General features: G+C 40.7%; 1 protein-coding gene across 1 annotated transcript in view; it reads right to left on the bottom strand.

Moving 5' to 3' along the window:
• Nucleotides 1–15,934, bottom strand: part of LOC109302296 (glycine receptor subunit alpha-2-like) — a 90,740-nt gene that overhangs the window by 44,659 nt on the left and 30,147 nt on the right. The window contains exon 3 of the mRNA XM_019523857.1: nt 1,800–1,867. Within this exon, the coding sequence (XP_019379402.1) occupies nt 1,800–1,867 (68 nt within the window). The remainder of the gene's footprint in view (nt 1–1,799; nt 1,868–15,934) is intronic.

Genomic DNA, 15,934 nt, shown 5'->3' with positions numbered 1-15,934 from the left:
ACATACGCCTTTTTATAAATAAACGGCTCAAAATTGATTTCCAGGGGCTTAGACCCTTGTGAACTTAACTCACATTAGTGCCTTTGACTTCAATAGATGTAGAAGTCATTTGCCACCTCATCTGACTGAAATTTGGGAGCACTACAGAATAATATTCAAAAACAAACAAACAACCTCTGAAAGTAGCTGTGTAATTAATTCAGAAAGCCTCCCTTCTTTTTTTCTCAAATGATGCTCATAAATCTCCCTGAATTTTATTTCAGAATTATATTTATTTTATTTAAATGCAATGTGAATATCATTTTACTATTTTTTTCTTCAGGTGGCAGTGGTAATGGGGAGAGAGGGAAGTGAAATTTGGATCAACTAAATTCATGCATTTTAATACTCCAGAAGTTGTATTTGTTCAAACGAAGCCTAAGCCCTAAGATACTATCCTAAGATTCCTTTTAGTTAATAGTAGATAAGGGGAAATTTTAACATCTTAGATGTAGATATGTAGGGACCTGTTGGATTTTCTTTTCTGATGTCTGATAAACAGCAACTAAGTTTTGCTTTGCATTTCAAAAACAAATGCAAACCTCTAAGTAACTCTGAGGAAAAATCATTATTATTTCTTGTTATTGGATTGATTTTTTTCCTAGTTTCCATTTTCCGTGACAATACAAATACAGTCTAACTTCACTAAGAACACAACCAAGGTTGTACAAAAAGGCTCACATAGGTTTTGATGAGGTTGGTTAAAGTTTCTGGTCTGTACCAAAAGCCTACAGCCAGAAGTGTTGTTTCAGTTTCATTACAAACATTCCACCAATTTCTCTAATTTATAGCTTTGACTTGCAAATGTGAAAGAGTCCCATGAAAAACTAAGTTCTGTCTTTCAGTTTCATAGGGATAAAATTATTTCCGTTATTAATGGAACGGACTATTTTTTTAGATTCACCAGATGAAAAAAAATCAGCTTGAACCAAAACGAAAATTTTTCATTTTCCTGTGGGGGAGGAGGGAAGGAAGAAATGCTGGAAACTTGAATTTGGGTCAAGCAAACACCTTTTTGGCCAAAAATAAAATGTTGCATTTCAATTTAAATGTTGACCCTTTTCAATTACTGAACTTTAGCATTTTAAAATAGATATATATAATTTTTTAAATAAAAAATCAAAATGTTTTGTTTTGAAAATGTCAAAATGAAATATTTTGGAATTTTTCTAAATTTTGTTCCTTTATAATTAAAATTATGGTCTGCATGCAGTCTGAATTCCTGAGTAATTTTGGTCTCCCAAAAAAATCATCTTTAGGGAAACAAAATAGTTACAGAAAAAGTCACCTAACTCTACCCATAAACACATGACTCTAGCCATAAATTACTGTAACTGCAGCTCATGTACATACACCTAAATCAGCTTTAAATTAGCAAGCTGCTAGACATGGCAGCATACGATTCAGTGTGGGCTGCAAACCTACCCAACAAGCTGGGAGAATACTTGGGCAATTAGCCTACACTGAATTGGTGTTACCCTGGCTACATTTCTACTGGTACCAAAACTGGATAATTTAAAACTGGCTTTCATACGTGTGTGAGCTGCAGTCATAGCAATAATCACAACACAGATGACCCTAACTCTTTATTATTTAAAAGTACCATTTCCTACAATAAATAAAACACCCAGCTAAACGTACTTCCATACATATATTTGGGTAGGTTAAGAACTAAGTAACTGTCCCAAAATTATAATAGTGTCATTCTAAATTACATCCCATGCCTTCACAAGATGGCTTCAATGGTCAGTCCCACTCACCATTGTAGTTTCTGCTATTGAACCAAAGCTGTTGATAAATATGTTGCAGGTAACATTTACAGGAGGACCTGCAAGTTGAACAATAAATAGAAAAATTGACAGGTTGCGTTCATGATATACATCAAGTATTGTTGTTTTCTTGCCAGTGGCATCATTGCACTTACCATTGTGGTTTCTGTGACTGATCCAAAACTGTTGATAAAAATATTGCAAGTAACGTTTACTGGAGGACCTGTGGAATGCAATAAAAATGTTGCAATATATATTGAAGCAGAAGTACAGATCCATCAGCATCTGTACAATCTGGTACAGATGTAGCTGAAACTAAGTAGAAAGTGAGATTATATGATTAAAGTCATGCTCATATCCATCAAAGGAACACTGTTGCCACAATACTTTTTACTGAACTGTCCTTCCATTTTAGGGACTTATTGAAATGAGCATTAGATAAACAATGCTAGATATAAAATTTTCTTTTTGTCCACAGAAATAGAGCAGCATGGGTTGTGATACTCTAATCTTTCCAGGCTGCCCCACATCTCAGCCCACTGATGGAGTTACTGGTGGTTTAATTTTCATTCAGTCCTTGGCCCCTCTCCAGACACTTTCAGAAAGGGCAGCATTTAATGTGATGCCTGTCTACTGAAAACAGGACTCAGACAACTAATTTTTTCAAACAAGATAGATACCAAATGCCTGTCTGATCATGATATTTTTTTTTAATCATTCCTAGGTTTGACTGCACAACTTTTGTTAGACAGCTACACAATATGTAAAATATTGAATTCCTTTCATCATCTTCTGTGCTATTTAGGAGTCATAGAAATGTACATATATGAATGAAACCAAGAGGATACTTAACTTACTATCCACTACCTTTCAACTTTTCAGGTATGTTGCAACATTTAAAAAAAATTGGACTTGCAAATCAGTCAGGTTGGATTAATGTGAGATGTCTGAATTTCAGTGGTGCCAGATTTCACAAATGCATGTAATATTCATACTCTTTTCCTATTTTTTCATTGCTAATCCTGAAATATTTAAAAACTCCAGGTTTTGGATATTAGATTTAAAATTGTGCAGAATACTTATGGAAAAAATACAATACCTGGCTGTCAGTTGGGGCTTTTCTGTACTGGATCCAAAAGAAGATCACAGGAAAGTTAAATATAACTATCTCAATTTTACATGATAGGGAAAATGAGGAACAGAGAAAGTAAGTGACTTGTCCAAAGTCATATAGCAAGGTCATATAGCAGTGCTCTGCCTGCTAGGCTAGACTGTTCTGAAAAGAAACCAGTAATAACATCATTTTTTGAAAGTTTGGTGGACTCCATAGGAAATACATTTTTGTACCTAACTTTCTGAACAAAAGTTGGGAGAAGGATAGGAGATTTAAATGTTATCTTGGAAAATGTGTTTTCTCATATCACATAAAGTAATGCAAATGCAGTCTTACATTTTTTTTTTCCTTTGCTAAGGCAGAGGTGCAATTTGCAGCTTAAGGGCATTTTGTTTTCTTCCATTTTTCCAAGGCAACATTTTGTGAATCTAGGTAATATCAATGAAGCTATTCACCTTTTCTTTCCCTTTGTAGTATTACCTTGAAAGAACATTATTAGTGGAGTAAACCTGTTTTTTATGATTATTTTTATTTATTCATGAATGCTAAAAGCATGATAGAAGATTTACATACAAATAAGAACAGAAGGTGCTTGCCAGAAATTCTTATCAACTAAGACTTGACCCTGCGATTTACAACAGGTGGTTACTCAGGCCATCACCTGAGGTCAGTCTATTTGCACTGTACGCTGTAAATTAAGGATACTTAAAATAGCAAAGAATCAGTAGCGTAACTAAAGTGGGGGGAGCAACCAGGTTACCAGCTCCTGGAGGGAAGGGAGGGAGGACTTAACTAGCAGCTGCTAGGCTGCTGGCCCATCTGCTGCCACCACCAGCAGCAGCCTGGCTGCAGCTCCTGTCTAGGCACCACCACTGCCCAGCCAGCAGAACTGCCCAGTTACACCTCTGTAAAGAATAAAGGGTATAATAAAAAGCGAAGTGACTGAGCTCTAAAATTTAACGCACTTAATTCCTTTAAAAAAACAAAACAAAACAAAATATATCTGCCATTGATTTTATTAGCACTTTAAAAATCAGGGGGCTAGAGCTTCTATTATATGCTGTAAGGAAGAAACATGCTTTTAATTGTTCACAAAACTTTTTAATAAAAGAAAAAAGTCTCGTGCACTTGTATTCCCTTTTGCAGGATTCGCTGATCAAATAGTGTGTAGGAATGTTCAGGGCAAAATCTCTTAAACCGCACCTGAACATTTAGATTAAAAAATTACTAAAATCAATGGAGAAATTTCACCCAATTTTTCCATTCATGACATTGTTTAACAACTGCCCATCCCCACCTCTAAAACAAACAGGCAAAAAAAAATTAATCAAGTTCTCTGTATCTCTAAGTCATGAATATTTTTATAGTATCTCTGCCTAGTATCTCTGCCTATTATTTAGTCTTCAAGAATGCAGAACATAATGGCCTTGCACACCACCACCCTCCAACATCACTAAATTCAACTGGCCAAGCTGTTGTGGATCTGTTCAAATAAACACAGGATTTCCACAATCAGGATTTTGAATTAAGAGATTAAAAACCAAATGAGGAAGTTGTCAAAAGCCTGGTTTCTGGATTTAGCTTCAAATGGATATCTAATGTGAATCCATCCAAAAGAAGGTGTTTGCTTATCTGCCAAACAGTTTGGCTTTCACAGCATTTCTTCCACGAGCCCCTCAAAGCCCCAAGGCCTCTGCAGGAGCTGGTGAGCTCAGGGTTTTTTTCAGGTTTTTTTTCATTTAAATGGCTGGAGCTGGGGTGGGAAGGGCAGCCATGGAGGGGGGGGGCTGGGACAGTGGGGAGAGGGTAAGGGGGCTCGTGCAGAGCCCCCTATGCAGCATGGGGCAGTGGGGGGCAGTAGAGATTGCCCCCCTGCCCAGCAGCACCCTGTGATTGGGGACTTTTTTTAAAGCACCAGGAGCTGGGATGGGTGAGGCAGCCATGGGTGGGGGGCCTGGGGCCTGGCAGAGGTCCCCCCATAGCCCCCTCCTCCCTTCTTCAGCCCCCCCTGCCCCCTATTTACCGGCTTCAAGTCCTGCTCCAGCTCCCGGCTGCAGCAGGCAGGGACTGCCCAAATCAGCGAAGCTCTCCGAATCTTTTCCAAAGGTTCAGAGAGCTTCAAATCGATTCGGGCCTTTTTATTGGTCCCCTGATTCAATTCAGATTTGGAGATTTGGCCACCAAATAGGGCCGAATCTCCTCTGAATTGAATTATCATCCAAAGCTTTGCACAGCCCTAATAGCCATGGATACATATTCTTTGGTGCTCATAATTTTTGATACTGAGAACTACCTTTATTGATAGTCCCATTTCTAGATTATCTTTCCTCTTTTTTCTGGAAATCAGACAAGTTTTCAATAATCATTTCTATTTTCTCACCTTTGCCCAAGCTCTGTATTCTCTGGAATCCAGTCTGTATCTAGAGATTTTTTTTCATTCGCATTAAACTCATCTATACAGCTAAAACGTCAATAGGGTTATAACTGTATACACATTATAAAATACTTGGCAAAATATTTGGCAGTTTTCTTGAGAAGTTCATTTAGGTGAAAGTACATGTTAGAAAAGAATAATTATTAAAAAACAAAGAATGCAAAAGTCACATGCTCACACATGTGAGCACAGTGGAAGGATATAGGAGCAAGTCCGAGGCAATGAAGAAGAAACACTTATCTTTATATGCACAAAGAATTAATGTGAAAAATGTTAAGAACCAGAGGTGTGGCAAGCTCATTCAGTACCTTGGAAATGGCTGGTTAGAGTGGGAGGGAACACAACTATGTTGACACTTTAGCTGGGGAGGGTGGGGGCAGGCAGGCAAATGAGGGGAAAGGAAGTCTTACTGCTCAGGCTCTCTGAAAGCAGCTGATATTGCTGCCACTGCTACTGCTGTAGCAGCACTGGCTCTGCCAACAGCAGCCCCATGGTGTGCTTTCCATTGGAGCTATCTCTGGTGTCCCATTTGCTCCCACGCCACAATATGTTAATGATACTTAGTTGCACTGTGAAAAAAACCAACTCCCTGAGGGGGGAAACCATTCCATTTACCCCCTGCCTCCTGGGTGCACTCCTAGGTGCAGGCTGCTTTGCCTGGCTCTTATGGCCAGGCAGCCATAGGGCTGCCCCTGTTATGACAAAGAGAGTTTTGAGACTCTTGAGGCTGAAATTCTGATTTTGACTTGCCTGGAAATAAAAGGTGAATATGGCTCTCCTCAATACCCCTTTTCCTTGGAGGTTTCTTGGTTTTGTACATATTGGTTTGAGAAGACATGAAGTATCCAATATTACCCAACAACTGGACCAGAAGACAGGTGAGCAGATCCTTGAATACAGGCTTTAAGGGTACATTTGCATGTTGAGATACTTAAACCAGTTCAGCTACTGGAAGTAGTAGAGCAATCTTGGTTTGATGCTAACTTTTAATTTTAATTTTAACAATTGCTTATCAATCCTTAGAATACCTAAATTATGTTGACAAGCCTGTATAATAGATCTATTAAAGCCAGAGAAGGATGCCTCTGGCTCAGAGAGCTTTAGGTCAGTGTCACTTCTATGCCATCTTTAAAAGCTTTACAAATACCTTATTCTCAATTGCCTTTCACCCCATATCAAACAACATCTAATACCAGAACAAGTCAGATTTAGACCAGGCAAGTCCTGTACTTTGCCAAATACCGAACATCACTCAGCAGTTAGAAGATAGATTCAAGAAAGGGATTATAACAGGTGCTGTGTTTGTAGACCTATCAATGGCATATGGCACGGTCAACCACCAAAACCTGCTTGCCAAAGTCTACAATATGACACACAAATACCAACTAGCATAGCATATCCAATCTATTTTGGAGAATAGACATTTTTACGTAGAACTGTGCAAGAAACGGAGCCACTGGAGACAGCAATGAAATGGCTTCCTACAGGGTAGCGTGTTATCACTGATCCATTTTAACATATATACCAATGACCAACCTATATGGAGTAATAAGAAGAGCTTCATATTCAAGGAAAGACTTCACCATTGTTGAGAACAGACTGAAATGAGCACTGAATAACTTTTCAGATTACTATAATAAGAACCAACTTTGCACCAACCCAACCAAGATGCAGGTCACAGCTTCTCGTGCACACCATAGAGAAGCCAAGCAGAAATTAAACATCACCTGGGGTGGAATCCCACTGACTGATCACATGGACCCTGTGCACTTGGAGATAACATTGGACTGAACACTTACCTTCAAAGTACATGTCAAGAAGATAAAAGGGAAAGTCAGCGCACGCAAAAACATACTTTGAAAGTTGTCACCTCAAAGTAGAGAATGAACCCAGCTACATTATGAACCACTGCTATTTCCTTGTATTACTTCACTGCAGAGTATACATGTCCAGGGTGGGAACAATCAGTTCATGACAAGAAAATAAACCCAGTTCTAAATGACAGCTGTCATGAAAAAACAGGACGTCTAAAGCCAACACCGAAGGATAGCCTGTACTTACTGGCATTGCATCACCTAATATCAGAAGAAAGGCAATGAGCTTAAAAGAAAGAACATGGCAGATGGAAGGTACCAGGTGTCCACTCTATGGCCACACCACAGTAAGTAACTTAAAACATGAAAGAGTTTTGTGAATAACATTGTGCCATTGGACACAGTGGCTTACAGGACATGACTGAGGTTATGGAAGGAAACATTACATGCAATCAGGTACTCTGAAACGGACCTGGAAACCCAGCAGGCAATTCCAAGAGGTGTGGATCTAGACTGGCCAATATGGCAATGCCTGAATTGCCTGCATATGGAAACTGGAAGATCAAAAACAAACATAATCAAATGGGGAAACTCTAATGAAATTAATATATGTGAGTGTGGTGAAGTGCAGACTATGATGCACATGCTCTTTTGCCAACCCCAGAGACTTGTACAAAGGAGGACCTTGCTGCAGCAATGAAAAAAGCCATTAGTTGTGCACAATTCTGGAAAAACATCTAGTTTTTGACAAAGACATGACAAAAATAAGTGTGATTCTTTTCAGCCAGGCCAATTAGTTTCATTGAGGTGCCACTCCAGGGTAGTTATTCTGCTTCCAGTACCAAGAAGCTGTAACAACACACCTTAACTGTTTTGCCACTGCACATAAGGGATGAAATGAATGAAACCAGAGGAGTCGTCAAGAAAACTTGGATCAATTGCATTCTGAAAACAACTAACAACTTCCTCTATCTACATGGTCTTCTTCTCACTAGAGAGTTAGCACTGAAGAAAAAAGAATGAAGGAGTATGGTCCCACTCATAAGTGGTAAAAGGATATGGAACCAGATGTTCATGACAAAGAGATCCTCTAATCCTTACCAAAAAAAGGTGTTTCTCACTAGGGAGTGTGCTTTATTTATGATGATGTCTTTTTGTGAGGTCCTCTAGAGCATATTTTAAAACATTCTCTAAGTTGCAACATATGGCAGCCATTAATAAATATTCTTAATTCACGTTTACTATTAATTGATGACATTTTTATCCATTAAGCACATAAGAGGGCAAAGATCTCAGGGACCTCTAACATGCAGTAATTGCATGGTATTTTATGATGATCCAATTTGCTGGAAAAATCAAATACACCCCAAATTATTATTCTGCTTCATCAAGCTAAAAATAATATAATCTTTAGATTCACACATGTAATGATAACTTAGCTTACTAAGCATGTTGTGTCTGGCACAGTTTGACTGTGGGAAGACACAATTCTAAATACCTACTATTACATTTGAGATTACAGAATTGCATTTCTGTGGTATCAACAGACCTGTATCAGAAAGAGGATAAGTTTGAGAACCACAAAGGTATGAAGGGACTTGGGCTGGGATCCTTAAATGAGTTTAGGCAACTAACTCCTATTTAGGAGAGGGAAGTGTTTTGCTCCAAGGAACCCCAAACTCAACCCTAACCCTAACCCAGTCTGCCAGGAGACCCACTGAAATACCTAAAAATAAATAAGAAGCATGCCCCAAAGAGAGATCTATTCCGGTTCTGCATATATTTTAGTTTGGTGTGCACAAAAAGTAATTCTCTACCTAATAAATAAATAAACAAACCCTCTGCTTCATTTGCTGCTGTGTTTAAAGATAGGCAAATTGTCTGTGTAGAAATGTTTTTAAAGAAAAATGGAGGTTCAGTGAAGCTGAGGTATTTTGCAAATAAATGTTAATTTTGTTAAACTGTTCATAAAAAAGGCTCAGAGCTTTTCATTCAAAATGATTTTTCACATTGATTTTTTTGTTGTTTTTAAAGGTTATACAATGTTCAAAATTGAGGCAAAATATTTAATTTGACCAAAACATTTTTATTAGGTTTCATTTCACCAACACTTTTTAAAAATCTTCACATTTGGTTGACCTGTAACAATATTTTTTTTTATTTTTCAGAACTGTAAGCAATCCAAAAAACAATTAGTTATTGGAACAGTTTTAATTATGGTAACCTGAAAACCTTATGGTAATAAAAGATGTGAATATTTACATCTTCTTTGATTTTTAAAAGTTTTTGCCAAATCTGTATAACTTTAGAAGCATTGAGGGCATCACAAGTGGGAGGGAGGTTTGCTACATAGTTCTATTGTGGGGCTTTTTATCTTGTGAAATTAGATAAATTAGATGAGAGATTAGAGTTGTATCTGATGGAATTAAACAAAAGTTGGTTTAATAGCTCAAGCAGAAGTCTGGGTTATTGTTTGAACTGAAGACTTTATTAATTTTACCTATCATGGCTCCAGGGATGGAAAGCTGACTCAGAATCTAATGATACGACCAATATATTTTTTAATGTTTTGAGGAAGAGGTTGGCGACTGGAAGACTGGGCTGATAAGTGTTGGAAAGATAGACTGAAGTGCCAAGGTGTAGTATTAGTTGGGGATGGTCCTGCTCTTGAACAGGGAGTTAGACTAGATGACTTCTTGAAGTCCCTTCCAACCCTCATTTTCTATGATTCTGTGACTCTTAACACCACACTGTACTTCAGCATGCTGTACTTATACCGTGTGCTTGCACTCAGTGCGCCCATCCAGATCACACCAAACTCAATGGGAAGTTTTTTGGTGACCTCATCTGAAGCTGAATCAGGACCCCAGTGATCATTAACAGCCAATCAGATAAGTACATTAACACACAATCCATAATGTCTCAGAGCCTTCAACTTTCCCTCATCTCAGCTGATCCATGAATTTCAACAAGCGTAACCATGATTTAGGCACATTCCTATTTTACCTGACCTGCATTTGCATTTTAGTTATTTTCCAATACACATTGGAAAATATATATAATGAGACATTACCTGCTGCCTCTGCAAATGAACAATAACAATTTATACACAAATCAGTATATTTAGACAAACACAATAGCAACAGCAGCAGAATTTCCTCCCCCACCCCACTTTTACTCCCAGGCAAAGGTACTTTCAACCTCAGGGAAAAAAATTAGCAGAACAAGAGTCTTACAACATACCCTGAATGTCAAAGGGGATACAAATTCCAGAGCTGAAGGTCTTTCATCACAAATGCCTTGTCCTCACACCCAAGTCAAACACATCTAGCAACTGTCAGATCAAGGTGATTACAGAATAAGTCACAGAAAGGAAGCACCTCCTCTGGAGTAATTATTACTAGAGCCATCTATATCTTGATGCACTCCAAGGTCAAACACTGCACATTCAGCAACTTGTATTTGAAGTGCTGTGGTTTTAGCTGTATGACTCCTGTTGAATTTAATAGAAGCCATGCTGGTAAAACCCCAGGAAAGTTTCAAGGTAAGAAAATCTCAGTTGAGATCAATTTTATGTGTGAATTAAAGTGCTAATGAAAGTAGCTAAAGTGACAGTCTTGAAAAGTGACAGCCTCTGTCCAAAGGACAGATAAGAGAAGAAGAGGGCAAGTTTCTTCACATGACTAAAAAACCACGACTTTTCACTACACAGTCCAGCCTTTGGAATGAAAAGATAGTCCACTCAATATGACCATTAATTCCTGGCCTTTTTAAGCTGAGACTGCCAGAAATAATGCACACTGGTGCCAATCATGGGGGCAGGGTGGGGTTGGAGAGAGGGAAGACTGTAGTGAAATACTTTCACTTAATCTGTCTACAAGGCATTAGATAGAAAGAGGCAAGAGTGTTGGGTGATATCTTTTATTGGACCAACTGCATGGGTAGGATAGATTTAGACAAGCTTTCAGGTATCACAATACCTTTCCTCAGGTCTCTTATGGTATTGTGATACCCAAAAGTTCATCTAAATCTATCCCATCCATGAAGTTGTCCTATAAAAAACATCACTCACAGAAACTCTTGCCTCTTGATTATTTCCATGACCACCACAATAGCTAGCTACAACATCTCTTCACTACCACTAGACTGAAACAATTTTCAGTCACAACTTAGCTGCATAGCCTTCAGACTAGTGATTTGGAGGCTAAAAGCTAGATATACAAGTGCTAGTTTCCAGAGCTACTTTGTTCCCCTCTGTTCACGCTCTACAGAGAACAGGTATATACTACATTTGCTGCTGTGACTAGTATGTCTGTGAGAAACACCATTGTTTAGTTTCAACATCCATTTCGCCATTTCAAAGTGAAGGGACAGTGTTTTGTTTCATCATTTAATTTTGTCTTGAAGCACTATCCTGTTTCATTTTGTCAAAACTGTTTCGCTGTTTCAACGTGTCTTGACGTTTCGCCCATAGACTATAATGGGGAATCATGAAAATACCTAAATCTTTGTCATTTCTTGCCTGATTTGGATGAAAATTGCACAGGTGGTAGCCCCTTAGGATGGTATGAACCATGCCAAGTTTCAAGGAGCTATGTGAAGAAGTTTCTGGGAAACTGCACCTCAAACTCTTCAAGACACAACTCCTGACACTTGCGGGCAGTGGCAGCCTCTTCTCATCTGATGTACAGATGCGGGGGGCCACACCCCCAGGAGGTCTGCCGGGCTGTACCAGACTCCTCTCAGGGGTGTAGGCCCCAGATCTGTGCGCTAGATGAGAAGCAGCTACCACTGATGCCTGGGACTGGCGCTAGGCACAGCCCGTGCCCAGCACTGAAGAAGATTGCTGTTGCCGCCTGAGACCCCTCTCAACTGGTGTGCAGATCTGGGGGTTTGCACCCCTGGGAGGAGTTTGGCACAGCCTGGCAACTATCACAGGGGTGCAAGCTGCCAGATCTGCACCCAGGATGAGAGGAAGCTGCCTTTTCCACCTGGGACTGGCACTGGGCATGGGCTACACCCAGCACTGGAGAAGAGCAGCAGTTTGAGTCTCCTCTCATTTGGCACACAGATCCAGGGGCTCACACCCCCAGGAGGAGTCTGGCATAACCCAGCAGCTCTCCTGGGGTGCAAGCCCCTGGACCTGTGCTCCAGATGAGAGGAGGCTGCTTCTTCTACTTGGGACCGGTGCTAGGCACAGGCTATACCCAGCACTAGAAAAGATTGCTGCTGCCACCTGTCCCAGGTGGCAGTGGCAGCCTGAGCCTGCCTCCTCTCATCCGGTGCAGAGATCCAGGGGCTTGTACCCCCGGGAGGGCTTCCAGGCTGTGCCAGACTCTTCTAAGGGGTGTGAGCACCCAGATCTGTGTGCTGGATGAAAGGGGGCTCTGGCTGCTGCTCTTCTCCAGTGTTAGGCACACCCCGTGCCCAGTGCCAGTCCCAGGTGGAAGGCAGCCTCTTCTCATCCAAGACACAGATCCAGGGGCTTGCACCCCCGGCAGGACTGCCAGGATGTGCTGGACTCCTCCCAGGGGTCAAAGCCCCCAGATCTGTGCACCGGATAAGAGGAGGCTCAGGCTGCCACTCTTCTCCCATGCTGGTTGCATCCCGCGCCCAGCACCTTTCCCAGATGGAAGAGGCAGCCTCCTCTCATCTGGACACAGATCCGGGGGCTTGCACCTCCACAAGGGTTGCTGGACTGTGCTGGACTCCTCCCAGAGGTGCGAGCCCTCAGATCTGCATGCTGGATGAGAGGAGGCAGGCTCAGGTTGCCGCTACCACCAGTGCCTCCAGTGCTGGGCTAAAGTCAAGTAAGCCCACCTTAGAAACTCGAAATGTTTCAAAACTTTCCAGACATTTTGAGTGTCCTTGTTTTGTTTCAAAGCTGTTTCAAAGCCTTTTGTTTCATTTTGATTTCACTGTTTCAGGCTCAAAACACATTGAAACAACTTCTAAACAAAACACCTCGTGAAATTTTGCACAGCCCTAGTGACTAGGTGTACACATACTCAAGGTAGCTTTAAATTCGCCAGCTCGGGTACTACAAGTGATGTAGCTTTGGCAGCACAGTGCTACTAATGGGCTACACATGAGTGTTTACCCAATTTTTCAGGTGGATTTTTCTACTCACACTGAGGTCTGTGCTGCCATGGAGTCCACGGTTAGAATTGTCTAATTTACAGCATGTTTAAAGAAACTGCAGTCAGAACAGTGATGGCAATATTGACATTTCCAGAGTTTCACACAACTGCCTAAGCATGAAAATAAGACAATGGAGAAACATTTTCAAAGTGGGGTAGAAGTCTAAATCCATGGGAGATGGGCCTCTGATGGCCCACGTCACTTTTGGAAATTTTAGCCCCAAAGTTTTAATTCTTCCTGTATACCTCAGACCAAAACTTTTGTGCAAATCCACTCAGATCTTCTTTTATGTCTTTCCAGTCCATTCAAGCCAACCACGCCGCTGCCAGCCACCTATCTCTGTAGATCTGTTTTCATCATTCAATTTCAATAGAGCAATTTGGGATTTGGGGAATTTCAATTGATTGTCACTATTTATGGTTTGCAAAGACCCAGACTTCTGCTTGTCTTGACTCAAGAGAGTATGCATGTGAACCAGAGAATGGGAAGGTAACAGCTTTTAGTACATGAGAACTGACAGCATCAGGACTTTCAGCACTAGGAGATTTCAAACACAGTTGTTTCAAGCTATTTTGTGCAATCAGTTGGTTGCTTTGCATTAGGGGAAAAAAGGCTCTGTGCTGATGATCAGCCTGTGAAGTATATAATCTATGCAGAGGCATGAGACATGCCTTAATATGGTCAAATAAAAGATGGCATTGCCTCTCAAGTCATGAAATCTGCACTCCAGCACCGGTTAGCTAAACTACTCTTGGGTATTTAATAATGTTCCTTCTTATGAATTCAGGGGCAGCCAACTTATACAACCTGCCACAGAGTAGAACCGTAAGATAAAAAAGATGCATTAATAAGGGAAGGTAGGAGAGGGTGTATGATTGATTAATGTGAAAAAAGTCACACTAAAATTCTCCTGATCCAGTTTATAGCTCAATTTTCAGTCACAACACACTGCCTCTGTCTTCTGTTCTGTATACTCCTCTTAATAGTATTTGTAAGAAACAGCTGATGCCTTATTCCTGAATTTGTTGTTTTCCCTTTCACAACCTCCCACTTCCTTCATTATCTATAGACCTGATCCTGTACCACTAAAATCAGTGGAAGCTTTGCTATTGGCAACAGTAGGGTCAGGATTAAGCCTTGCATTGGTCAGTAATTCTATCCTTACCTCAGTAGTATCCAGGCTCCTGAACTCAGAATCAGTTTTGAATCCTTTCCTTTCCTCTTGAGTCTTTGTTTTACAACTCAGCCTCTTTTCCCCTTGATGTCTTCATGAGCTGTTTTGCCTTAACCTCTCCAGCACTAGCACCCCAGCTGGCATCCAGATCACCTCAGCCATAGTGGCTTCCTCCTCTCTGACTTCTTTCAGTCGCAGTTAGATCTCATGCACACTATACAGGAAGTTGCTTTGAAAATAATTCCTACTTCCTCATTCTCATACCATAGCTCTCCCTGTATGAATGTTTTCTTCAGCTATGTCACATGTTAAAATTGCCTTCCTGGTGCCTACCATTATGTCCCTCTTGTACACCTCTTCCTACTGCCTTTCCTTTTGTACTGTGAGGATAGACATTTTTTTTACTCCCTGGGTGCTTCTACACATACAATTAATGTGAGGCAATAAACACCAGAGATTATTGTTCCAGTGTTTATTACTCCCAGGAGTGCCATTTGAATGTGCACCAGGGATCACGGCATGTTGAGCTGGGTTGGAGCAGCTGTAGCTGGCAGGGGAGCAGCCCTGCCAGCCCAAGACTACTCCCCCTGGCTCAGTGTGCTGCGAAGGGGCTGGCTGGGGCATGAGAGTGCTTCAGTTCAGGCCTATGACACAGTCGGGCACCCAGGCCTTCAGTATAAACTGCTTACCACACTACCAGATAAAATTCTGGTTAACTTCATTATGACAATGATCTTGAATCAGTCCTTTACTTTGAGTACATCAAATGAAAAGACACGTTATCACAAGAGACTCAGGAATGGAGTACCACAAGGCTCTGTCCTAGCTCCTACTCTGTTTAAGATCTACACAGCAGAATATGTATGTACCACATCAACCAAATACATGCATGCAAATGACCTGGCACTTGCTACTGCCAGTAATAACGTATCATTGATAGAGGCCAAACTGAACCATGACATGGAACTCATAGTTTCCTACCTTAAACAGTGGTGACTGAAGCTGAATATACAGAGGACCACCTCAACACTGTCTCCCTGTGCCCACACCTGCAAACTGGACAGTGCCCTGAACTCTGCGCTATGAACAATAAGTGGCGTCTGATATACGTGGAACGGGAAAACATATTCATCTTGGCAGGAATCCCCCCCTCATAACATCAAGAGATCTGGAATACTGCTTGACCTGGCAATTAAAGCCCAACAAAAAAAACATCCATTACATGACATTATTGAAAAATAACCAACACATAAATGTCTAAGAAGCAGAACACCCCTTCCAGTATCCACCAGAAACATCACAGAGGAAGCAGAAGACACCATATTGTCATTATGGCCCCAGAGAAGATAGGAAGAGCAATGAAACGCACTGTTTAAGGTAGGAAACTTTGACACCGTCTCTCACCCCATCCTAGTTAAAAAACTAGGTGACTGTGGCATCGATGCCTCC

The sequence above is a fragment of the Gavialis gangeticus genome, unplaced genomic scaffold (genome assembly GCF_001723915.1).
Source record: "Gavialis gangeticus isolate Ggan-Ray unplaced genomic scaffold, GavGan_comp1, whole genome shotgun sequence".
NCBI classification, from domain to species: domain Eukaryota; kingdom Metazoa; phylum Chordata; order Crocodylia; family Gavialidae; genus Gavialis; species Gavialis gangeticus.
Note: the sequence above shows the minus strand (reverse complement) of the source record. Positions and strands in the feature narration are given on the sequence as shown.